General features: G+C 39.7%; 1 protein-coding gene across 2 annotated transcripts in view; it reads left to right on the top strand.

Moving 5' to 3' along the window:
* Window positions 1–26,636, top strand: part of ARFGEF3 (ARFGEF family member 3) — a 97,116-nt gene that overhangs the window by 33,405 nt on the left and 37,075 nt on the right. Inside the window, exons 5-14 of one of the 2 annotated variants that reach the window (XM_064447181.1) lie at window positions 3,954–4,022; window positions 6,669–6,800; window positions 9,061–9,183; window positions 10,535–10,577; window positions 11,601–11,679; window positions 15,020–15,124; window positions 17,807–18,131; window positions 19,547–19,659; window positions 20,407–21,317; window positions 26,180–26,346. In XM_064447181.1, coding sequence (XP_064303251.1) covers window positions 3,954–4,022; window positions 6,669–6,800; window positions 9,061–9,183; window positions 10,535–10,577; window positions 11,601–11,679; window positions 15,020–15,124; window positions 17,807–18,131; window positions 19,547–19,659; window positions 20,407–21,317; window positions 26,180–26,346 — 2,067 coding nt within the window. The remainder of the gene's footprint in view (window positions 1–3,953; window positions 4,023–6,668; window positions 6,801–9,060; window positions 9,184–10,534; window positions 10,578–11,600; window positions 11,680–15,019; window positions 15,125–17,806; window positions 18,132–19,546; window positions 19,660–20,406; window positions 21,318–26,179; window positions 26,347–26,636) is intronic. The other variant, XM_064447180.1, reaches the window with a different exon arrangement.

Below are 26,636 nucleotides of genomic sequence, written 5' to 3'. Positions count from 1 at the left end.
TGTACTGAAGACGTTACCAGAAATTGCTCTGTAGTTTTGCTTCTGCTTCCACTACCAGTTTGCAAAACCAAAATGTCATTGGCCAAGAAAACCTACCTTTCTTTTCTATAATTTTTTAAAATATGAACTGCTTGAGTTAGTGTCGTGAGTAGTTAAGGAGGCTACGGGATATACTGTCTGGATACTCAGTGTTTTTAGTGGATCTGAATGATTACGTTTGGTTTTGTTTGTTTGTTTTTAGTCCCATTTTTCATCCAGTAATCTAAGAGAAGCCTGCTGTCTTCCTGTTTGTTCCACATAAATGGGAAGACACGCGAGTTGAGTGCCTGGAGCATTGCCAAGACTGTAAATGAGCCCTGCAGCAGCACTGATGGAAATCGTAGCTGAGAGCAGTCTTGTGTGTTGGTCAGAGACCATCTTTCAGATCTCGCAAATGATTTGTGGGGGAAGACGGTAGCAAGTGGAGTAAGCCAAAAATATGCTGGCTGATAACTTGTTATGCTTCTGTCATTTGATCACAACAGATCATATGCCCTTTCTCTAACAAGTAGGTTCCCAGATCTCATTTTATACAAAGAGTAGCAGTGAAAACTTAGCAGTCTTTTTGCTGAAATTCTCTGTTGCTTCATACCAAGGTTTTGATGGTCACTTCCTTACTGCACTTGATATCTGACTTTTCTGTCATTCACCTGTTACAAGCAGGTTATTGGCGTTTGTGACAGAAAGAATTAGGCATATATATGCTAACTTTTCATGTTCAGCTCTATAAAGGTAGGAAAATTAAAAAAAAAGGGGGGGGGGCAGCGGGAAGAAGAGATTTGGAAGAGCAAGGGCTTATAAGAGTGCCTACACTGTTGTGTACTTCCATGTGTTGTAGTATATGGCTTCCAGGTTTTGATCTGTGGAAAGCATTAGGTATTAACAAACTGTACAAAGCCAAGATGGTACAAGACAGCACAAAATCACATGAAGCAAATGAGGTTTTACAAGTAGGGAAAATCAGGACATGCAAACCACTGAATAAGATTAGTCATGGGCCTGGCTGTCCATCTTGGCCTTCAGCACAATAAGAAGATATTTGTCAGTGGGAAGTGACAGTTGCCTGTCTCTGGGTTTCTGAACTGTGTGCTACAGCGGTATTTTACACAGCAGTGCATGCAGAGTAGAAACCACAGTTTCCTTAAATACTGCATGTATTTTTTAGCCAGCTGTTGAGCCCTCATGACTATTAGAAATGTCAATATAATTTCAGGGTAGTTAATGGCTGACAAGGTGGGGTCCAACAGCTGGATGCAAGGCTGAACAGTAGTTTAGAATTCACTTAGTGCCAAACAGAATTGTGCAGTTTTGAAATTTTAAATTCTGCAGGTGTATAGTCTGAGCAGCAGATGGAAATAACAACCCTTACAACTTATGTACTTATTAACCAAATGACATTATTGACAGTTTTTATAATTGACTGTTTACTTTTCAGCTATTCTGTAGGATTTTTTCTGTGGACAGGAAAAAAACGTATCACTGTTCCTCCTCACTGGCACTTGTCCACATGCCAGCAAATGCAGTGGATTGCAGAGAAATTTGCAGAGTTCATATCAAGAAATACAAAGCGCAGCATTCTTAGTAATTTGTAGTTAGAAACAGATTTCCTTCTCTGTCAAGTTCAGGTGTTAGTGCTCTAAAGTTTCTATCTCTCCTTGCAATACTGAGGTAGGCTGTGTAAAACTTTTAAGAGGAGAATATCCATTTCACCCATTTCATAGAAAAGGGAAACTACAGAGAAAAAAATTGGTTCAGAAACTTTGCTTTGCTCTAAAGCTAACTACTAAATATCTGAAAAAGAGATTATAGTCCAGGACTGTTGTCCAGGAAGAGTAGCACACCCTCTTCTGTTCTCTCTAGTATTTATCCAAATATCCAGCTTCCATTTATGAAGGACTGAGTGAGAGTCAGGGCAAAGTAACATATAAAGACAAATATAAAATTGCCATTATGTAATGGTTTCCTTGGGATACTTTTTATAGTAGAAACATTTTCTGTAAGAATAGGATCAAGCTCCTGACTGGTATTTTATTTACAAAACAAAGAAGCAAACAAAAAAACCCTTAGAGTAAGGTGTGACAGCCTGTAGTGAAATACAGTTTCGCTGCTGAGAAAAACGTTTGTAAAGATGCAGTGCATTTCAGTGCATAGAAGCTTTTCAGTCTGACTGTCAAAATGTGAAGGTCTATGTCCTTCTCCAGAAAAATGGCACGCTCATCTGTGGACAAGCTCTTCTGTCTGTGCCTGTAAAAGCAAGTAACTAATGCTCAAAGCTTCTCTTGTACGGAGTGTTCAAATTCCCCTACAGTTATTAAATGCCTGTTTTCCAGTAATGGATTTTCCCCCCCTCCCTGGTGCAAAATAACTACAGAGAAGAGTATTCTCCCAAGAAGAGATTCAATAATAATGATGGGTGTTCAGTGGCTGCAGCGTGCTAAATGGTGCTATATTAGTCTGCTTCTCTTAACCCACAGATCAGCTTTTTTTTTTTTGTTCTTTATGAAGGCTCTAAGATGGTTCTAGAGATCATCACTGCCTAGAGAAATGATACAGCTTGCACCTGAGAGGTGATCTAGTTTGCTGCTTCAAGTTGTTACAATTTTCTACTCTTCCACTGCGACGTGGAAACTGGGCAACACATTAAAAGGTCCAAAAAATGAGGCTTTTACAGGGACCTGAGGGTAGTAATGTCCCCAAACATGCAACCCTTTGCCTCCTTTTTTGTTTGTTTATTTGCAAGCTCTGATCAGACACACTGTGGCAAAGTTGTTTGTTTTGCTTTCTAGACTAAGGAGATTACCCCAGGGTGTTGTGCATTAGTGGCTGTCACAGAACCTGCCCATAAAATAAAAACCCAGTACCACTGAGAAGCATGTAATAAATAAAAGAAATGCTTAATAGTCAGTAATGCTAACTTACCTAATGCCCCAAATTTCCTTGTGAAGCAGAGATCAGTAGTTCCTAGGTGCTGAGGACGTTGTAGGGACCAATACATTAGTGTTAATGTGATAGATATTTTCCTGGTATGCTTATCCCAAAAAAACTCAGGCTATTTCAGAACAAGCAAAGCATAAATTCCAGAACTGGAGGGATTTTATGCTTTGAAGGAGAGAGGACAGTAACTCACTCAGACTTTCTCAGTCTTCCATGGGGCTGGAGGGATTGTAAAGGGAGACAGAGAGGGAGATCATTTCCAGACACTAAAGGCATTACACCACAGCACCTCTCACCATGTTTCCCCCTCCCCGACCACACTACCCTCTGGTAGATCATATCACATTCCCACTCCTTCTTTCCAAAGTAATGTGCTGGATGGGCTTTTAGTTGTTATTCCTCCCGCTGAGTTCAAGACAGGACAAGCCTTCCCTCATGAATTGGGGCTTATGAATTTTTTTTTTTTAGCTGCTCATTATGAAGTGACTGGAAATATCCTAGGCTGGGAAATCCTCATGTCAAACAGTTATTAATGGCTTGTTTTACGTAACTCGTGTGTCACCTAAGTAATAACTTGTATTGTATGCATTTTCTTCCTCCTTTGTTACACTGATATAAATGAATGGAAGGACTGATTATAAATCATGCAAAGCTTGTGGATAAAATATGAATGGATTCTGGCTATCGAGTCCGAGGCCAGAGTTGATCACTGGATTGTCTTTCCTTCCATGGTCAGACGTAGGACGCAGTGCTAAATAATCCATTGAGCTGTACCTCTGGGGCAAACAGTTGCAACCTCTCAGGATGAAGCAACTTGATTGTGCTATCTCCTTTATCCCAGTAACACGTGGTGCTAAGAAGCTTCTGATGTCTGCTCTAAAAATGGAAGGAGCTGTGGCTAAAAGCATATGGGTAGGGAAGGGAGGCAATAACAGATGAATCTTAATTTTATTTCCTTCCTCCCTCTCTTTTGATTCAAGGTCTTGCTCTGTATAACATATACCTCCACATTTGAGCTGAATGGGAGTTCAGTGTTGAAGATCGCTGAGGTAAGTGCCGCTGTTGTACCATTGCTTGTGTCAGTTAATGTTGCCCCACTGCCTAGAGTGTGTCTTCATACATACCTTGAAACTGGACCAGATCAAATCACAATTACCATCTTAAGGACTGGTATTACCTTATGTCTAGTGTGAAGGAATAGCTGCAAGTTGTGCAGGGCTGATGGGCTTGCATGGGAAGGCACTTTTGGAAACTGACTGACAATTGTACGCTACAGTGTTGCACATTTACTACTGCACATTTCACTTTGCTTTGCCTTTGCAACAGAAAAATTTCCTTGAGTTCTTTATAACACAGCATTGTGGTGATTCCTTACAGGCTGCAAGTCTAAAACTAATGAAGTTTTCTCAAGAGAGGTGTGTAGGCCATAATGTGGCCTGTTAGCACAAGTGCCTCTATGTGCTTTGTTAGCCTTATGTCTATTTTTCACTAATACATCCAAGTAAAAGATCTCTTACACCTCCAGATATATGGTGGTGTCCTGGTGCTGTTCGTCACTCTTCTCCCTTTATTCCATAAGATTTTAGTCTGAATTAAGTTGCAAAGGAGCTTTGGCTGTAGAAAAACATAACTGCAGGTCTATTAAGTGAGCCTTTGTAGGTGGGTGATATTTTTAGTACAATGTGTAGCAAGCCATGAGGCTGTTTGCTCAGGTTAAAGATGATGCACAGGAACACTTAATCCTCCTGTGCAGCACACACTGTTGCACGCATGATATATTATAAAATTATGTTGTTAACGTGGAGCGGGGAGAGCTAATGTCCATGGAGCAAGGTAAAGGTTATATACGTGTCCTATACTCCAAGTTTATGTAGATATTTAGAGATGTTTTCCTTCTCAGGTTTTGGTATTTTGTAAAAAGGAAAAATCCCATGTGAAAATAAGCTAACTTTACCTGGAAGTTACAGCATTTTCGAAGTTTAGGAATAAAATTGACCTTATATTGTCCCATTGGAAGCTGGGAAAGGGGTTGTAGGGATAACAGGGAACCAAAGAAAACAGCTGCCAGTTTGTAACAAATGGCCTGTAAGAGGCAGAGATATGACATAAACAGTTTGCGTATATAACATACATAGGATTAAAAAAAGTAGCATTCATTCCAGAAGTCCTGCACAGCTTAGACGTTGGTTTCTCTTGTGTATGTGAGACTTCCAAATCCATAAGGTATGGCTATTTTGGGGGGTCTTTGTAAGTCCTTACCACCTGTAGATGCTGCAGCAAGGATGAACTGAATTAGTATTTAGAGCAAGCCACAACTTTTCAAGTTTTACTAAATCCTCTTTAGGTCAGTATGCCAAACTGAAGAAAATACAGATAGTTTCACCTGCTGCAGTTTTTTTCAGCAGACATTCTAACATGCAAGGCAAAAGCTGATGAATTCAGCTTAGTGCATTCTTTGCTGCAGTTAAAGAGCTCTAGGCTACACAAAATACTTGCTGGGAAAAGCACCTAATGGCTCTAAACCCTTCAGATTTCAGTCTTTAAGAGCACTGCCTAAGGCTGGGGAGAATGGTCCATCAGTCATGATCTGTGTGCTATAAGAAATAATATTTTCTGTTCTCTCTTTATTTGGATAACAGTAGGTCTGTTATTCATTTAAAGCATCCTGAAAAATGGCAGGTTTCTTTCATAGAGTGGAGCTAAACCCTGCTGTTCTTAGTAGTTGCATTTCACTTTCATTCCCAAATGGCTAGCCTGGCTCTTAAAAACCTTTGCTAGTATAGTGGTACAAGTTAGCACTATAATAGTTTGTCTTTTAAAATGAACAGAAGCCCTGATGCAGGCTGATGAGATGAGCCAGAAAGCAAACAAAACTTTCATTTCCTTCAGGGAATTGGAACAAGCTGTAATACAGAGCATGCATGTTTCTATTTGGAGTATTTGGGGGTACAGCTATTTTCCCCTCTGTGAATGCCTAGGTCTTTCTAATTAGCAAGTCCTGCTAGTCACATACATGCTTCCTCAGGTTCTTCCTGGCCAGGTTTAGGTAAGGCAAAGGCTGTAACAAGTGGACTCAATATGCCTTTGTATCTGAATTCTGCAACACATAAGCAGTAGGAAACGGAAAATTATTTCTGAGTTCAGCACTTGCTTAGCTTCAGCATTTATTGTTCTGACTTGCTCTAAGGGAAAGGTGGCAGAGAGGAGCTTTTGGCATCAGTGCCCCTGCTATATGGCATTTCTTTCCAAGTCAGTCCCTTAGTTTTCCTAGCCTGCCCTCTGTAGCAAACTGGAGCCACTGCAGAATTGGAAAGCCTGTGTTACTGGTAGAACTCTCTGAGGGCTCTCTGACAAACAAGGCTACAGTCTGGCCGTTTTGCACTGCCTGATAGTTCTCAATTCATGTGTACAAAATAATGGCACCCCAAATCTTTCTGAATATTATCAGCTTCAAATTATGGAAGCATCCAAAAGGAAGAGTACTATCTTTTATGGCTTACGTATTGAAAACAGACTAAATCTTGCTGTGTGCACTTTCCCATGCTTGCCTAGACCCCTGCAAAAAAGTTTAGTTTGTGCTCTGACTGTTGCCTGGTTTTATGTATGTATTTGTTATTCCCATCTACCTTTTGGAGGTTTGTTGTGTTTGACTCTGCTGTGTTTTGTTGGCTAACCCTTCTGTGTTTTGCTCTTAGTTGTGTTTTGCATGCCATAGAGCTGGAAGTCCCCAAATGCATGAAATGATCAAAATGTCCATTGCACACCTCCTCGGGGCCCTGAGCTCTCGCGTTTTTACTGATGCTTCTTCATCAATGGCTTTTCAAAAGGTACCTTGCCCAGCCATTTTAGAACACAGGCCTTCTGTAAGATCGGAGCTCAAGTGGATAGCACTGTTGCTTATTAGCCAGCATGGGGAGGGGAGAGAAAGAGGAGAGATCAACCATACTCTTTCCAGAAAGTCAGCCTCCCTCTAAGAATGGAATTTCATCAATTAATTCAGGTATTCTAGAAAAACACTAATAGCTCAAGAGAATGATCTCAGCAGCACTGGAATGGTTTGGCCTCTTTGAAGGTTGTACATGGTTACCAGGCTTTGGGGTTTTTTATCCACTGGAGTTCAGGTGATAGCTGAATGATGGACAGAGTAGGTCCAGGCCTTCTTTTAACTTACAAGACCATCTTCATCACTGACTGATTATCTCAAGCTAAATAAAATCCCTCATTTTGGGGGGTTATTATTTGAGGGGATATTGGAATCTTGAAAAAGGGCAACAAGAATGAGACATGTTATTGATTCAGTCCCTTATATCCTGCAAATGCGTTCAACCGTAACCTGTTCTAGTGTATCATCAAAGGAGATAATCAGTCTCAGCTTATGTCATTTGTATAGTGTTTCTAGCATGAGATAATAAGAGGTATACATACACTTGAAAAGCTCTGGAATGCTGTCTTACAGTGTAGTTGGGAAATGAGGGAAAAAAAGGCAAGAGCCATAATTAAGTAGCTTCCATGTGTGAAGTCTTGGATCACTCACTTAACATAGTCTGTATCCAAGAAAGTCAATCATGCTTTCATGGGCTCATGGCTTTATTGAAATGCTGAGATGTGAGGTTGCCCAAAGTGAGGAGGTTAAAAGGGTCTTAGGAACATACCAATGTTGTTTTCCACTCTAACAAATGCAGAAACATGCCAGCAATATGTTAAACTTTATAGCCTTGAGCCCACAGCCTTTCTGTGTTAGTCAATGGAATAGTTTGGTTTCATTTCAGTAGGTGTTAGAAACAATCAAGGGCATTGTCCATGTGCCTGTGCCAATACTGATTAGCCTATATAATCAGATCCCTTCTACTTTCCCTCTTGAAAACTCATCCTCATTAGGGAACTATAAAAATGGGTTTATATCATATAATATCCTTCTCATTTGAAAACGTACACCAGATGCATTTATGTATACTCTTCATGCATATCACTTATTTTTTAATTTTTTAATTACTTCTTTTTTCATAGATAGTTTAATCTCTATTCATCATTCTTCTCACTAGCTATATATCCAAATGATGGCAGAATAAAACCACAAAGACTGAAAAGTGTGCGAACTGTCATTTATTTATTTTTTTTTTTACAGTCATTGTTAATGATACAACTCATTGTAGGCCAGAGGACCAACACTGCTTCTTTGGGTCACAGTCTGAGAAGACTGTATTGCACAGTTCTGTCAGAAACCCACTCAGCTCCATCGATACTTTTAGCCACTTAGTAGTTACTGTGCACTAGTTACAGTGGTTACCACAGTTATAGCAGCTCTTCCAGAGACCAACTCCTCCCACAGAAAATCCAGTCAAGGATAGAAACTGCATTTTGCAGTGTGCTGTCCCCAGGATCCTAGCTGTGTTATGCAGCTATTTGTGTAACATCATCTGGGGGCAAAAGTCAAGCACAGCTCTGGTCACAGCACAGTGTCAAAAAACTGTGAGCAGCTGGGCATCAGTGTTCTTTCGTTGCTACCTTGACTCCCGTGGGATCTCTGAGCTGAGGAGCCCTCGGGTAGGTTGCCAGTTATTAAAAGGCAATCATGTTTTTATGGTAAAACACTATGTATTTTCTGTATTAGGCTTTCAGATGTGCTGCAGTATTTAATAATTAATTATAGAAAAAGTGGCAAATACCTATTCAGCAGAAGCAAAAAACCTTGGAGAGTTGGAGGGTAATACCATTGCAGATGTGGGCTTGCAGAGTGATAGTTACAAGTAAGTATCTAGAAATGAACAATCGAAGTAGCATTTAGGGAATTACCTACAGAGCAAGGCAAGTGCCAAAGTCACTTGGGTTTCACAGAAGGGAAAGACTTTGCCAGTTTTGCCTTACCATTCCTGCAGCTGTGAGACTATCTGATTAATTGCATGCTGCTTCTAGATGTTACTTACTCAGTTTTCCATGTTGCTGAAAACTTTTTATGTGCTAATAAAGCAATCTGAAATAGTAAGGAAGGCTGACTATCTGCATGTGAGAGACCTTGGTATCCTCCTAAAATGTGTTACTGGTAAGTTACAGTTCATACTTTGTACTGCTATCTTGTTTCCTCATCAGGTTTGCATTGAGACATATGTATCTAGCTGTCACCAGCGGAGCATTAACACCGCTGTGCGGGCAACCCTCAGCCAAATGTTGAGTGACTTGACTTTACAGTTACGACAAAAGCAAGAAAATATGGTGAGCCTTCTGGCATCAACAAATGGTTCCATGTCCATGGCTGCAGTGTGTTGTACTGGCTTGTTGTGCCTTATGGCTTTCATTTTACACTTCCACAATTAATCCTGTTTAAGAGCTTTTTTGGGTTCTGACTCTGTGCCTGCCTCAGAGCAGTCTGTCAGAAACGCAGCTCTCATGTTGTCAGCTCTACTTAGCTGATTATTTTTTTTTCCTCCTTCCATTAAACAAGAGGCTTTGTTCTGATCTCAGGCTGCCTTGGTCTTTTCCTTTTCCATTCTTTATTGTGTTTGCTTGTTTTCCTAAGGTTCACTGAAATGCTTTTGCCAAAAATCTTTGCATGACAATTATTTACATAAACAAACCAAAATTTCAAGTAAGGAAAGTGTAATTGAGGTTTTTCTTCTGATTTTTTTTGTAGAAGATAATTTAAGCTTATGAAATTATTTTTTTGGTTGTTAGCAAAAAAATAAATTCTATTTATTGCATTATTAAAATCTATGAGAGCTGTTTGGATGAAATCCCAGCACATTGTCAGCAAAACTGTAAATGTTCTGGGCACATGTGATATTATATTGACTTCCTACATTTGCTCATGCTGCTTTGTATATTATCATATTAGCAAAAAAGTACTATTTGCAGTTTCGATTTATTAGGTATCTTTAAGAACTGTAGTGGTACAGATTATTTTCCTTACATCTGTTTTGGGTTAAGGTGATCAATTCTGTTTTGGATTATTAGACCAGATTATTAGACTAGCTGAGGAGTAGGTGAAAGTATGAGAGCGCTGCATTTAGTTCCTGGCAGTTTGTTGTTGGTGCTTGAGAGGAGAATTTGGCTTGACCCCATTGTGAACTGATAGGAAGAATCTTATACTGCAGCTGAAACAAATGATGTAAGAGGTTGTTTCCATTTCCTGACTGCTATTAATTGTGTTGGCGCTGTAACATTATCAATGACGATATGATAAACTCTCTAATACTCAATTGATTTTGGTTTCTAAGTACTTTGTGAAATCTAGACTATGGGTTCCTCTCAGTTATTTTCAATGTGACTTACATGCCTAGTTATTACTGCGGCTTTTAGGTGTAGGAAATCTCGTAAGGACTTGCAAATCGTAGTTCAGCTCAATAAGATGTGAGTTCCTTAAACCTAAATTACTGTTAAAACAGATCTTACAGAATTTTTAAAAATGTTATGCAAAAGCTTCACTTTAAAAAATCTAACAAACAAAAAACCCAAAACCGATAGAGGACATGAATTTGTTAAGAAAGCTCTGCTGTTAAAGTACTGCTTTTACAATGTTTTTCTACTGCTTCCACTGATTACACCACCTTTTGTTTTTCCTCAACAGACAATTGAAAACCATGACACCTTGCAGAAATTCAAGACTCAAGGTATTTGTATCACTTTTTTAGTGATTCCTTCCAATCCAGCTTTTTTATTCTTCACTTTCCTTTCATCAGCACAGTACTGTTTTTGATGTCACAGGAATTGCATCTTCAGGATTTCTTACCTTCTGCATAGCTTCATGTTGCCTGTGGTAAGAACTGAGACAGCCCTGTTAGTTCCTGGTATTTTCAGTTGTGTCTTCATTTGGACCATGGTAACAGCATTGCACTCAGCATAGTAATAAATGATTGTTTCAAGGTACTAACGTCTGTAATTAAGGAGTTTCAGTGCTCTAGAGAAAGTTTTCGTAAATGGCTTCACTCCCTAAATTGAAACAGATTCATCGAGTAAGATGTGGAATCTGGTAATGATTGTGTTGCTGTATTTCAGGCCAGAGACATGGTTTGTGTAACAGCAGATTTTGAAAGCGCATCACTAGTAAAGGTGCATTCACGCTTGCCAAATGATTATTTTACAAGATAATTCTTTCTACTCCTATTCTGGGTTAACTTCCACCATCTTCCCTGATAGGTAAAAATAATACCTGTTTTTTATGTTTTCATTGGATTTCTGCAGGAGAACTTGTGTGGATGGAGGTTAAAAATCTTTGAAGTACACAAGTGTCCCCTTTTAAGATCAGGATCTGATCAGATATCAGAAGCTGTGTAGCAGAGACAAACTACAGGGAGAGATACAGAAATTTTAGCTGCCATGTAGAAGCCCTGGAGCCAGTTCTCTTTTATTTATTTATTTATATACTTATTTAATTTTCAGAATTAGATTTCAGCTAATCTTCTGTAAATGCATGTAAACAACTGGTACCCTCTCCAGATTTAATACTACTGCTTTTTCATTGTGTGGAGATCACTTTCCAATCTAGCACTTTTCCTACTGCATCTTCTCTATGAATTTTGGCAGCCCTGCTCATTGTTTAGAAGCTCCGACTAACTCTGAATGTCTATGCAGTGAATTGAGGTTGTAATCCAGCTGCACATATGTAATGCCTCTGATCTTTGTCCTTTTTGGAGGTACTTCAGCTGAGTCTCTTTGTGATGATGTTGTATCTGTCCTCACTGTGCTCTGTGAGAAGCTCCAGGCTGTCATAAAGTGAGTTATTTCAGTTTATAATTTGAATTTATTACCTGGAGATTGAGAGTGTCACTGATATATGTGATTGTACTGTTGTACTTCTGGGATTATGGAGCAAAACTGTGCTTAAATGAGGTGTTTATTAGAGGAAGTATTGTTCATGATACATTAAGCTACTTTGCCTTCTCTGTGCACTGTTGAACTTTAAAGAGCTTCCAGTATATCTAATCTACAAGTAACTCCCATACAGCAGCACAATACTTGTCAAAGGAGAAGTTTTCTTTTCTGGCTTGAAAGCAATCATTGTAGAGAGAACAACAATTACAAGAGACATGGAAAAACCGAACAGAAACATTTAATATGCAGAATGAATTGATATATCCTTCGTATAAAGGCAGTATTCCTCCAGTTGAAATAATTTCCATTACCAAAGCATTTCTTTAAATTTAGGAACGTTGTACACTCTACCTACTTGGAAGTGCATGAGCCTGACTTTTAAAATGCAGTTGTTATGGGCAGTAATAAGGTGTCACACTGCGTTAAAATACTAGAGTCTCATGTTGGCCAGTACTGTAAGAGTAAATACTTACTCGTGAGTTAAAAATTACTTCCTGTGACATTCTAGCATGTCTCAACTAACGGCCTGTTAAGAAATGAGCCAAAAAAACCCTGAAGTGTTAGAGAGGTGACAAACCAGTCAAAAGCAATGCAAACATTGTACAGCAATAATTTAAAAACTAGAAGTATAGCAAGCTGGAAATACTTGGAAAGTTTTAAGGGAAAAACAAGTTCTTACTTGACAGCATTGTTTCTGTATCAGTCCAGTAAGATTTAACTTGCTACTGCTGCCAGTTGCAAACCACCTGAGTGGTAGCGAAAAAGCCAATCTGAAACTATTTTAAATTTGCATAATGTCTCTTTGGTTGGACTGTATGTCTTGGAAAGCAGCCTGTGATAAACTTGGGGAAATAGGAGAAATACAAAACACACATGCATCGGTACTTCCTTTTATATGCTTTACGATTTTCAAGAATTCTGTGGCTTAGGACCTACCAGAGCCAAAGACAGCACAGACATCTTTGTGTGCGGGTCTTCTGTAGGCTTTCCTCCCAAGACTGTCTCTAATTACAGCAAGATTTGAATGGGAAGAGTGCCTTACTTAGCATTATTTAATCAGTGTCAGCATTTGGGAAAACAAAAGCATGTTTCTGACTCTTCTAAAGGAACATGTTGGTATTTTTTTAGTTGTGTGCATAGTTACAGGACAATAAGAAGACATCTTCAAAAGTGTGTATCTAACAATAGCAAGTGGCAAAACCAGCTGAAATATTAATTCTTTGTATCAAATTTTGCCCACATGTGAAGCTATAAATAGCCATCATCTGATAAATATTGTCCACCAAATGAAAATCACTTTGAATTACTGGTTATGAAATATCAATACTAAACAACCTGACAGGATCTCTCAAAATCACTGAAAGTCTTTTTAAAAATTACCTGCAATCCCAGCTCCTTATAAAACTGTAATGAATTAGAACAGATTGAGGCATGCTGTAGATAAAGTACAACAAGAAATTCAGAGGACTTAAAAATACTTGCTGAGCCGTATTTACTTCATGCTTGTAATTATGTACCTAGACTATTAGGATCTCTAATGATGTGCAAAGCACTGTAAAGGATTCTGATTGAATCTGAGGAAAATAAATTTAATTAGGATGGCTTGTTAAAGAACTAACTCCATGAATGAAAAGCCTTTATTTCTTTCAAGGCCAGTTTTGGTACCTCCTTCAAAACACTTTGTTGGCAGCAACTTAACTTTCTAACCTCCTGGTCAGTGAAGTGAGGTTTTAGAATGCTATACTGCCTGTTCTAATTTATTAGTCTGAAGATTACTTTAATTCCTCCTCCTAAATTTCAGGCTTACTATAATTAGGTTTTGAAGGAGGCACAGCTATGAGTGATGAGAAAGAGTTCAGGGAGGTGATTTTTTTTCTTGGGTTCACTGGTGGCTTTGATTACTCTGCAATTTGTGGCAGCAGTGATATAAACACAACAGCTGCGCAGTGTTCATTTCTTACCTACAGAAAACAATTCGGTAGTAAGAGGCATCAGAACCATCAAGAGTGCAAAGATGCCCTGTGCATGCCCGTGCAAGTGTCAGCTGCGAGATGTTGATGATCTGCATTAAGACACATTGTAAGAAAAGCTGTCAGGAAAGAAGGCAATTTTATCTGGAATGTGTGTATCTTTCTAGATAGGTATGGACTGTCGTGAGGAAAAGGCTATCACCTCTAAAACACTTAACTAGCCAGCAGTTTTCAATTCTTCATAGCATAGAGTTAGAAATATAGCTTCAAGCCTCAGGATTCACTATTTTCTGCATGGCATGTGAAACAGGTACTGTTCTACTTGGATGAAAATTCATCTATGTGAACAAAAGGAATTCTGGCAGTCACGGAAGAGCAGTCATTTCTCATTCCTTAATTTCAGTTAAGATAAATCCATTCTTTACAGCTTCCTTTACCCACCATCATACATCAGAAAATACATTCCTCCAGCTCTCATCTTGGATGAAAAAAGAATGATTAAATCTAGTCTTTTTAGGAAAGAAAACCAGAATGTGAATGCAGGTGGCATGGGGAGCTCCTTTCAGAAGGCAGACCTCAGCCTTGCTTGTCTCCTGAATCCTGCAGCTAAATCTGAGAGTAGGTACAAGTGTGTTGTAAGTTACAAGTGCATCAATTCCAGGTGTCTACAGGATCTTTCATGTTCCTTCTCAAGAAGCTCACTTTGTGTTTATGGTTTTAGCAGAGTAACTGGCAAGGCGCTGAAAGGTAGCCGTGTTGTCATGCGACTTTCTGCATGTAGACATTGACTTTTGACCATTGTGGCTCTCACTAAGAAAATAATAAAAATAACCAGAAGAGAGCAGCCTAAATGCCCTTCAGGTTGTCCAAAGAAACTATCCAGTAATCCAAAATCTTCTGGTTGTCTCCTTTTCTAATGTTTAAGAGTTCCTTCTACCTCAAGTGTTTAGATGGAATTTGAATAGTTATTTCTGTTTTCTTCCTCTTTTTTTTTTCACATAGATTTTTTTTTTTAATTCCTCATTCTGAAATTTGATTAATTCTGTTTTCTTTCTATCATTTACAAGAAGTAGCAGGTAGCTGCATGTGATCAGTACAAAATAAATGGGACGATAAAAGTGATCACACCATTGTAAATCCATAGGAAGAAGCAAAGTAAATCACTGCTGCAAATTGTGGTAAAATTGTCAAGTGAACTAATATAATTATTTTAGAAAATTAAATAATCTTTGTTTTAACGTGACATGAATGGCATCTTTTCCCATTGCCAGTGACAATCGGCAACTTCAGCTTCTTTACTTGGAGTGCATCCTCTCCATGTTAAACAGCTCCTCTCCCAGCATGCGCCAGCACAAAGGATTCACTGATCTAATATGGTGAGTACATCTGAAGACTAATGCAAATATTCAGTGTGTAAGTATAAAAGGACCTTCTCCCCAGCCGTGCAAGCAAACGTGTAATAAATCCTCAGATGTGAGCAGAGCTCATTTTAACTGTCAGTTCATTCTGTGCCTCGTGCTCAGCTAGCACATTAAATCCCTGTAGTGACTTATCACTGTAATGAAGTCTAATGTATTTAGCCAGAACAGAAAATCTCTTATGCTTTCTGCAATAGTTTGGATTTGTGTGTGACATTAAACACACAAATATTCTGCTTACTGTAGGAGGGTGCTGTAGAGATTCTTACTGCTCTGATGCAGTTAATACAGGAAGATAAGCAGAATTAATGTCAGATGGTGTGCTGGTGGCCAGAAATACTTATGACCTGCATTGTATAAGAGCTGAGGCTAAATGGTCTTCATGGTGCTTCCACTTTATCAGGAAATCCTCTTTTTAATACACTTTACCAGAAAGGCCTGCTGTCTTTAGTGTTCATATCTACCTCTAAATATTTTTATACCATCACCTTGGAGCATCTGAAATAATCGTTTTCCCCATTTTTGTTTGCAATAGTGCTTTGGTTTTTTTATACTATATGGATAAGTCATATTGTCATAGTAATAAAGCAAGAATGTAAGTAATGTGCAGTTCCTTGCAGTCCATACCCATCCTGTGATCTTGGCAGGTGATTGTGTTAAGAAAAGATATATGTGACTTAATGGCAAATGTGTTTCTTGTGCTTTTTCTCTGTAATTTTTGAAATGGAAGTGTTTGACTTGGGCCTAATGCTAAGGATTCAACATGTCGAGGCACCCGTAACTTCCCTTGCTGTCCCAGCAAAATCAGTGGCTGCTGGACTGGGATGTCTTCAGGTTGATAACGCTTGGCACTGTTGCACAGGGGCCCTGTGCTGAGGCCTCTGGCAGCTTTAATGTAAAAGCAGAATTCTCTCTTTCATGGCAAACCCATTTCAGAAGTTTCTGCCCTTGAATTTCACTCAACCCTTTGTCCATGATTATGTGACTGACTGTGGGGCCATCCTATAAGCAAGGTCACTGAAATGGCCTCAGTTTAAAAAAAAACACTTCCTGTTTTATTTCAAATGTACTTAATTTTGATGATCCAGTTTATGCTGCAAATCTATGGGTTTTTGTTTTTGTAACTGTGTATTGTGAGGGCAAGCCATCAGGGGCAGGACTTCACAACTGGCACTGCATCCTCCAGCTACATGCTTAAGATGAAGGGGACGGGAGGGACGGGGGAAAAACACACTAGGAAGACATTTAACAGTTTAAACTGCAAACATAATTTTGTATATATGACAGTGTGAGCACACACTAATCCATTAGCTTTCTGGTGAAGTTGGGAACCAAACTGATAGTTGTCTTTGTTCTTTAAGGAGCCGTTGCCTACACGCACACAACTTTCTGTTTGGCTGGCACTTTGTAGTCAGTTCTTAACAGAAGAAGGGAGCAGGTTCTCCATAGTTTGATACAGAAGCGCTTTGATGGGACTAAGATGTGTGGGGAATATGTTGCTGTTGCAACCTGTGATTACGCCTGCTTCGAGGCAGGCATGTTTCTTAAGCAGTGAATTGATATGTTTTGAAGTGTACCTGATTGGAGAAGGAAATGGAATAAGCAGTCAAAGTTATTATCTGATGTCTGATTAAAAGCTGTTTTTCTTTTGGTGACTTCAGGAAGCTGAGCTGTTTTAGCAGGCATGTTAAGAGAAGCAATGAAAGTTCTGGGCTGCATAAAAATCTTGAGGAAATAAGATGTATTTACCTATGAGGATGTGTTACGTTTTATGCTCAATCATTACTTGTCATTGGGTGCTTGCTCTAGGCGCCAGCTTGAACCTCTGAGGCATGTGGGTGAAAATCAGGTTTGGGACTGCATTCTCATGCAGCACTTGACTTTTTAAATTAGGGTCTTGCAGACTGAACTAAAATGTCAAGTGCCTGAGTGCAAAGCTGAAATAACAGCTAATGGAGCAAAGTGCTGAGCTGGTTTTGGCTCTGGTTCCACAGAAGAGTGATCTGCTGATGTGGAATCACTTAACTTGAGTGTTCATGCAGAAAGACAGTTGAAGGAAGGATGGTGTTTTTAGGGTATAGTGGCATATGAGGAGTTACAATGTGTACTTCGAGTTACTGTATAGGTCTTTAATTATGTTCTCAAAAGCCAGCAAAACAGAGGCTCAAAACTAAGGGTCTTACTAAAATATTTGCGTGTGCAGTTCAGTGGTAGAACAAGAGGCCTTCTAGTTCACATAGATTGGGTTTCGTTTGGTCACGCTTTTTTAAGGCTCCCAAGTTGGACTGAAGAAGAAACACTTGGCAGTAGAAACCTAGAATTTCTATTTTGTGATAAGTTGCAGCCAACGAAAGAGGCAGGCATGCTATCCTGTAAAGGGCAGCACTGTTCAGCAACATGAACTTGCAAAATCAGGACCATGTTTATAAAGCACCCAAAAGTATTTCCATATGTACTAGCATGCTGATGCTTGGGAGGTGAAAAAAACCTGGTGTAATTTGTTATTCTATCTAGCCGCTGCTGTTGACTGATCATTAAAACAAGAGTATGTATCTTGCTTAACCGTGGGCTATTTTCAATCTGTTCCTGTGAGATTTTCTTTTTTGCAGTTACCATCTGCTGCTTTTCTCTTTTTCTCAGGAAGCAACTGTGTCCAGCCCTTGTAGTAATCCTGGGAAATCCAATCCATGACAAAACTATCACCTCTGCCCACAGCAGCATCTGCCTTGAGGCTGATTCACCTTCCTCAGGGATCTCTGATCATGGCCGGGGTTCAGGTTGTTCCTCCACAGCACCTGCCCTTAGTGGGCCAGTTGCACGGACCATATATTATATTGCAGCAGAACTGGTTCGACTGGTGGGGTCAGTGGAATCCATGAAGCCTGTGCTGCAGTCTCTCTATCACCGGATATTGCTTTACCCACCACCCCAGCACCGAGTAGAAGCCATCAAAATTATGAAAGAGGTAGGATAATCAAAGGTGCAAATCCAGGCATGTAAAGCAAAATGTTTATTTAACAGTAAATGTTGCTGATACGTGCATACGAGTCCATTGCATACCTTAGCCCTAAGGATGTTGAAATCACCCTTTCTGAGCACAGCTGTTACATCAAAGCCACTCTGACAAATATTTTTAGTTTTACAAAGTCATAATAGCTATATTTGTCTCCATAACGCAAGCTGCTATGGCAACTCTATCAGTGTTCATGCTGCGGTACTGCATGGAGCAGATCTTATCACTGAGTCATGACTGCTCTTTTGGGTGAGATACAGTATATTGATCCAATTCTCAACTTCTTTGACATCTTTCCCCACTCTCTGCTCTTGCTAGAAGGAGGCATTCATCCTCACAGTGTAGTATTCCAGGCATTAAGGTGAATATATGCTTTGATCACATGCCAGGTTTTTGAAATAGTTTCCTTGAGCTTTATTAGAATAGCCACAAGGAAGCTGCCAATGTCTTAAGCGGCCACGTCAAGACCACTCCATTCTGGCCTCTTGCCCTGTGCCTCTGACACCACTACCGCTAGAGTATTGTGAGACTTCTTTGAGCAGCAGCTGCGATCATGGGCTCTTCCATTTCATATGTGCAGCTTTCTTCTCATGTTGTGGAATACAAAGCAGCATACATAATTTGTAGAAACAGGGGTGTCTCTTAGAGGATTTTTGTGCTAGCTTGTGCAAACCTAGGCTTTTCTGTGTCTGAAGATCACTCCTAACACCACAAAGCCACCCACCAGGTTGTTGTCTGAACTGGCAGTCACCCTGGCAGGTGTCTTCCTCTAATTTTAAACAATAGCAAGCTGACAATTGAAGTTTTAGGAAAAGCTCAGTCTGATGTTGTTTCCTGCATGACATATCTGTTGCCTCTTTCTGCTTATTAATATGGGCCTGTTGGTAAACCCTTCTCCTTGTATTTCCTGGTGGGCATTAACAGGATGCCACCCAGCATGTTGAGTCAGAAGAAATCACTTTGCCTATCTTTGCATGACTTGTATAATTTTGTAACTGGGTGACTGAAGAGAAAGGCCCCCTTTGGTGTATAATATAATGCCAGATACTTGCTCTATATTTAGGTATAAAGATTGTCTTGTGCGCAGTATCATTTGAAACATATTCAGTCAAAAATGTAAAGCACTGGAGAACATTCTGTATATGATTCTTGTTGAATATTCTGCTCATCTGTATCTGCTTTTCTGCCTTTAAAAAAAGGAAAGGTAGCTTTAGTAAGTAGAACCTCAGTGTGCTGTTTCCCTTTGCTGTGAGAAATTACAGTACTGCTGCCTCAGGTTCCAGGGCTTGATGCAACTATGACTCATTTATTGTATTTAAATAATGCTTAGATAATCCTCTAGTAACTTCTGTTTCCTTTCCTTTCAGATACTTGGCAGTCCTCGGCGCCTTTGTGATTTGGCAGGGCCCTGCTCTTCTGAGTCAGAATCCAGGAAGAGGTCTATTTCTAAAAGGAAGTCCCACCTGGATCTTCTCAAGCTGTACGCTTTATTTCCTCCTTTAGCCTCTTCTCTCTTAAACCTGTGTACACAGGACACTTAAACACTTGTATCTTCAGGAACATACCCAAATATGAGCCAGGGTATCTCCCTGGTTAAATAAGCTGTGAAAATGGAAGAGGAGTAAAAGCTCTTACTGGTTTGTTGTCAGTCTGGGCCTGTTTGTAAAGGCATAGATAACTACCTCGTTGAGTTTTCCAAAACACCCAAATATGTTGGTTTACAGCTGGAAAGTCTTAGGTTTGGGTCCCTAACCTTGGAATGAAATAACTGTGTGCTTATTTAGAGGTAGATTTCTAAGGTGAAGTCAAAGGAGGTAATTGAAAATTTAAACATTGTCAGATTGAGCAGGAAGGATTATCAGTTCTTATCAAGATCATGTCTTGTAGATAAGATAATTTTCAGGACACAGGTGGCTTTAAATGTAGCTTCAGTTGGGTGTTGAGGTTTTCTTTCAGTGTAAGTGCTTGCCTGTAAGGGAAAACATGCTGTGCATGCTGGTACAAATGCACGGTAACCGTTTCCCTGGTTGGCACTCCTTTACAGAATGGCCATGTCCACATGGGAGACATAATAATTTGTTGTAATACTAGTTGTCTTTCTCAGGAGTAGTCTTACAGGATAATTTAACTTATTTTTATTTTCCTGGTTATGGAGGGATGGTGTTGGATGGTAGTGACATGTGCTCACTATATGTGCTGCATCACTTAAACTCTGTTTTAATTGTAGTATCATGGATGGGATGACAGAAGCATGCATCAAAGGTGGTATTGAAGCATGTTATGCTTCAGTGTCCTGTGTCTTTGCCCTGCTTGGAGCATTAGATGAGCTGAGCCAAGGGAGGGGTCTCAGTGAAGAACAGGTACAGCTGCTGCTCCGGCGCTTAGAAGAATTGAAGGATGGGACTGAGACAAGCAGGGACTCCATGGAGATCAATGATGCTGACTTTAGGTGGCAGAGGCGCATCCTGTCCTCAGAAAATCCTGCCTGGGAATCAGGAAATGAGAAGAGTCCTGACATTAGCATTAGTGTTACCACAGACACTGGTCAGACCACTTTGGAAGGGGATATGGGACAGACAACTCCAGAGGATAATCCAGAAAGTCAAAAAAACTCACTGCCATCTCCAGCTGGACATGAAAGCAAAGAGATACGTTATAGAGAACCAGAGTCAGAAACTATTGACCAGCCAGATGTTGTTCAGAGAAGCCACACCATAGTCTATCCAGATATAACTAACTTCTTATCAGTTGATTGCAAGACCCGGTCCTATGGATCCAGATACAGTGAAAGTAATTTCAGTGTAGATGACCAGGACCTCTCTAGGACTGAGTTTGATTCATGTGATCAGTATTCCATGGCAGCAGAGAAGGACTCAGGCAGGTCAGATGTTTCGGACATAGGCTCTGACAATTGCTCCCTGGCTGATGAGGAGCAGACACCACGGGATTGCCCAGGTCAGAGGTCCTTACGTACTGCTGCTCTCTCTCTGAAATTGCTGAAGAACCAAGAAGCAGACCAGCACAGTGCACGGCTTTTTGTCCAGTCACTTGAGGCTCTTCTTCCTCGGCTTATAGCTCTTCCCAGCATAGAGGAGGTGGATGGAGCACTGCAGAGCTTCTCTTCAACCTTCTGCTCAGGTTTGCAAGCAAATATTTACTGTCTAACCAGCATGCACACTGTGACAGCGCTGTACTCTCTTGTAGGATTTCATTTTCAGAGAACATATCCAGGATAAGGAGGTTTGTGCTTTACAAAGCACATTCCTCCACAGGAGCACACTTCATTTAGGGCAAAGCAAATTGAATATGCAGGCGCTGATTCAAAGGGAGGTCAATCCATTAACTCTTAACAGGCTCTGGATTACGTCCTCAGTCAATAGAGAAATCATATTTTCTGTAGTAAGATACCTCTTCACAGGTTTGTGAAAATCTGTTGAGAAGATTTGTACATGGTGCCATTAAAGAGAGGCTGGGGTTGCCCCCTAGCATGAAAGAGGTGTGGGGAGGACCATCACCTGTTCTGAAAGAGATTTAAGTAGTTTAGTACATCACTGCATTACTATTAGTAATGCCAGCCTTGCAAAGAAGGTGATAAAAATTCCACAGCAGTAAGCTCTTGAAAGGATAAGAAAAGAGGAATAACTCTCTTCTTCACTCTTTTTTGTTTTTCTTAATACTGCTGTCTATTATTACAGGAAATGCAAAGTTCAAAGCCCAGACCAAGTGAAAAATAATTAAAAGATCTTACCTTTTAAGAGATTAAATACTTGCAGTTCTTTCAGGGTTACAACCTTTGGGATCTTGACTTGATCAATCAAACAAAAAACCGCCATGCAAAGGCCAGTTTGTCCTGTTGATAGTATATTTGAAATGTGTATAAATGTATATATTTTTAGAAGGGTTTCTTTTTCCTGACAGTAGCCAAAGTGGCAATGTTAAAATATCTTCTCTGTTTCTTTAACTTAATTCACCACAATTGCCTTTCCTATTGCTCCTCTCCTAATCATTGCTTCATTCATTTGTGCTCTCTCACACACATTAAACTCATACAGAGTTAGAAAGGATGCCTCCCATCAACATAAAGCATGATTTAGGTATGAAGCTGCGTGAATAAGCTGATGTTCTTCATACCCTGTTTAAATGATGCCCAAACAAGCCCTAACTCAGCAAGATGATAAATGACGTTCTTAAGAAACATGGGCCATGTTATATCACAGAACAGAGATATCTTAAAATGGACATTAGTATTCATTACATTCCTAATTGAGGTGCTCAAAAGCATCCTTTCTGTCACAAGGGATTTCTTTTTCCTGAAAAACAGTGAGGTTATGCCAAAAGATCAGGACTAGAACCCTAGCTCAAGCTTTTGTGCACTTGTTCCCTCACGCATAAGTATACCACTTTTCTCTTGTGTCTGTCAAATCCCTTTAGAATGTTTTAAAGCATTGGAGGAGGTAGACCTCACAGATTTCTAGATTTTAAGGTTAAACACGTTTTTTGTTGTCATTCAGTATGACTAATACAGCGAGAAAGATGGAAGGATATCACTTGATCTTTGCATTAAATCCATAATTTCTGGTTTGTACCTCTCTCTTAAAAAGATACCTAGTCTTGGACTTCGATTGTTGAGTTGAGGAAGAATCTTTCAGTTTCCTAAGAAAGCTACCCCCATGGCTAAATCTGTACTTAAAAAGGTATATCATGTTTCCAGTCCAATCCGGTGAAGTATTCTTAGAAGATGCACTCAGTAAGGAATCATGGGAAAACATACTAGCAAGTTACTGTATTAATATAGCTTGGAAGAGGTATCCTGGTGTTTTCATAGAGCGGTGGCTGTTACAGAGGTGTAATTTAATGCTCTCACAATATCTGTGCAGATCATGTTTGAATCGGACACCTGGATTGAGACTTAATCCAGCTGAAACAGTCCCTTAGCTTGTACCTCAGATCTTAAGCAAAGTCCATCAATCCTTCTGAGGTGAGGACTTGTGTTCCTGTGTAGGTGAGAGAGGCCTGAGTTTGAAGACCTGTAGAGACAGAGACTTACTAAAGTTGAAACATGTGTCGGGGGGTAGGAACTTCCCCTGCAGAGCTTCTGAGACACCAGTCTGAACTGCCTCCATAGGCAATGTTTGAGTCCTTAATTCAAGACTCCTTTGTTAGCACCAACAATTGAAGGCAGAAATTAGGTGATGAAGTTCAAGGAACTGGTCCTATTCATTGTGTGTACAACATCTATTCATGTATAATTCCTGAAGAATACATTAGGAAATTTGAGTATTGGTTAAGATTTGAGTTGAGAAAAGAGACAGGTGCAGTTCTGAGACTGGCTGGTACAGAAGCAGTGTTTTTGTGTTTCTGAGAACTTATTTAACTGCTGTGTTTCATTTTTCAATTTTTCTTATGCTTTGGGGGAAAAATACATTATCTACAATTTAGTAGTCCTTCCTACAGACTAGGTCCTTAAATAGTATTGTAATATTATTATGTTTTCATAGGATTGAAAAGTAATGAAAGGAGGTAGGAGTTTGAGGCGTGGGAGTATAAGCATGGAAAAAGTGAAGTCAGCTAAACAGATTTATGGTGAGATTAAGATTTGGAAGTCAGTTGGTTAAAAGCCTTCCTAATCTACGTTTTTCATCTTTCCTCAGTAAGTTCCTCCTTGCTGCTAGATAAAATCAATGCCAAAAAAACCCTTAGTGACACTGGAGTGTGATATGTACCTTAAAAAATACTGAATTATCTAAAAATTCTCAACATCATGTTTTGTACAAGTCAAGATAAAGTTAGCATTTTTTCCATTTACCTGGCCAATTTAAATGAGCTGTTGTCTCTGTTAAGGCAGTGTGCTAACCTCATTGTTTATTATAGCTGGCAGATTTTCATAATTAAAGTTGATGATCAGTATTCTCTTAATTCGGACATAACTATTCTCATGAACTGCAGTGTCAAGGCATTAATTCTAAAAATAATGTGCCCTTTTGTGAATAATCATAGCAAACATTTTTAGCACCTCTTTTCAGTTTTGATTCCACAGCTTTTAGCACCAAGGTTTTTATGTTGTTAAGCATCATTGCAGGTTTACACATTAGCTAATCTGCTTTTGAGATCTCAGCATCTCTCGAATGCAGTTGTTTATTTTCCCATACTTTAGATAAAATTAGGGGCCATATTTTTCCCACTTTTGGGTGCACAAATATATATCCACTAGGTAGTAGCCACTTTTATGTGCAGTTACACATATCCTTTTTAATCATGGTCTTGTATAGGAGGTTGCGCAATTTCTTAAATATTTTAATGCAAAATAAAGTGGGGTTTTTCTTTCTTTTACATACCCCTCTGCCTTGAGGTTTTTATTACTATAGCAGATTCTAGTCCCTAAGGTGTATATTTAAGAGAGATAAGGCATCAACTCAAATTATTCTAGCTACATCGGTATCATGATCCTCCATCCAACACAGTGATAAGATGCATCTTTGCCTTCAGTGATGAAGCACGTGGTTGCAGTTTTGGTACTAGTTAAAGAATTTCTGTTAACATTCACCACGAGGAATCTACCCCAAGCACACGCCAACCCGTGTGCATATGGTTTGTGGCCAGCCCTATCACTCCTCTTCACACATAGGTTGCTCCCTTGAACAGCTATTCATTTTTTAGACCCACCCTGGAACAGTTACTCTCTTTCTAAATCCGCCCTCAAACAGTTACTCACCTTATCCACGCCCCCAAAGTGACGACAGTGGAAAGTCCGAGAAGGCAGCAGCACAGAGCTTTCAAACCCTCACGAGGCAAGAAAAACATTTGCTTCTTTTCTGTGTGTGGATTTTTCTTTTTCTTTTTTTTTTCATGTTAATGGTTTGTTGTATTTTGTCTAAGAAGAGGCATGAGCTTTGTGGTGGGAGGAATATATTCACAGTAAACCACTGCAACAGTTAACAAATGACACAGCTTTGCTTCATCATGTAACTAACATTGGAAGCTGTTTTTTTGTTTCATTTCAAAAGTTCCTCTAGGATAAAGCTTACTCCTTAGTCTTCTCTAATTGACATTATATGAATGGATTTCACGGTTGATGTGAAAACCATGAAATACATTGTGGGTCATGGCGGGGAGGGACTAATATTTCTGGTTTGTTCTTGGCTCAAACTACAGATCATGGGGATTCAATCAGGTATTGCTCATACTTGATTTATGTTTTTCTACCAGTAGGTCAGCTAACTTAGAGGAAAATGTATGTGCTGTCCATCCTACCTGGGAAGAAGGGATTGTGCCACAGGGCATGGTTGTAGGCTGTCGTTTCATATACTTAGTGTTTTCGGGAGCGCTGAGCGCTTACAGATGGCTTATGGGTTTGACAGAGCTGCAAGTGCTCAGCTGTCTAGAAAGCAGGTCTTGTATGAACTAAGCAGGGCTTGGACTTGTAATGAGTTCCAGCTAGCTTGGCCCGAAATATTTGTTCTCATACCTCTAGGCCACGCAGAGAATGATGGTTACAGCCTGATCCTGCAAGGTGCCGAGCACTCCAGTCCCCATCCAACAACTCGCTTAGCCAGGACAGATTTAATGGGGGGTTAAAAGGGCTGTCACCCTCATTAGCACTGTTTGGTGCAATGTATGCTCAATTAAGTACACAGGCTTTGCCTCTGCTCCTTCGCACCTCACCTTTCCAGTTAGCATTGCAGATGTATCCTGCCCTTTGCTCTGTACCTGGCAGTCATCCCAATGAATGGTGGTGCTCCTTGTGTATTTCAGACTTAGCATGTTGCTCTGCTGGACTGTGACTGGAGTGTTCAGTTTGCCTTGCAGTACTGCATTCTAGATGGACTACTTATTTTTCTGTTCCCTATTCTAGTGCATTTAATAGAGTAATTATTCTACTTATGATTCATCAACTGTTCTAGCAATCTGTTGCTGCTGAAATGCTAGGGTTAGTTTCTGATTTTTTTTTTTCCAGGCAAAATCTGTGTAAAATGTGAGAGCTCACATGGTGTTTTTGTTAGGTATGATGCACTCACCAGGATTTGAGGGAAACCTAAATTTCAGCTTCCAGACTCTGATGAATGCAGACAGTCTCTACATGGTCTCACATTACACTCTGCTGCTCAACCTAAAATTGGCCAACTCAGATTACTACAGGAAGAAGCCTGCTCAAGCCCCTGTGTTGCTGGTGAGTTGGGGAATATGGGAAAACTGTTAAAAAAAGAAAATTTGTTTTGCTTCCTTTTGCATAAAGCAGCCCACATGTAAAGCCTTCAGGCTGCTTGCTAAGTGGAGAAATAATAATTGCAAATGAAGCATTCTCCAAGCTGCTTATGAATCTTGCATAAGTGCCATGCCTCTGAATTACACAGGTTCTCTGTAATTCAGGAAAGAATGAATACAGCTTACTGATTATCACTAAAGTAGCAGTCATTTTGATGGATACTCTATCTTCAGAACAGATCTTCATTAGCATCA

This window comes from Phalacrocorax carbo, chromosome 3, assembly GCF_963921805.1.
Source record: "Phalacrocorax carbo chromosome 3, bPhaCar2.1, whole genome shotgun sequence".
Lineage (NCBI taxonomy): Eukaryota > Metazoa > Chordata > Aves > Suliformes > Phalacrocoracidae > Phalacrocorax > Phalacrocorax carbo.
The sequence above is the reverse complement of the archived record's forward strand: the minus strand, read 5'-3'. Positions and strand labels throughout refer to the sequence as shown.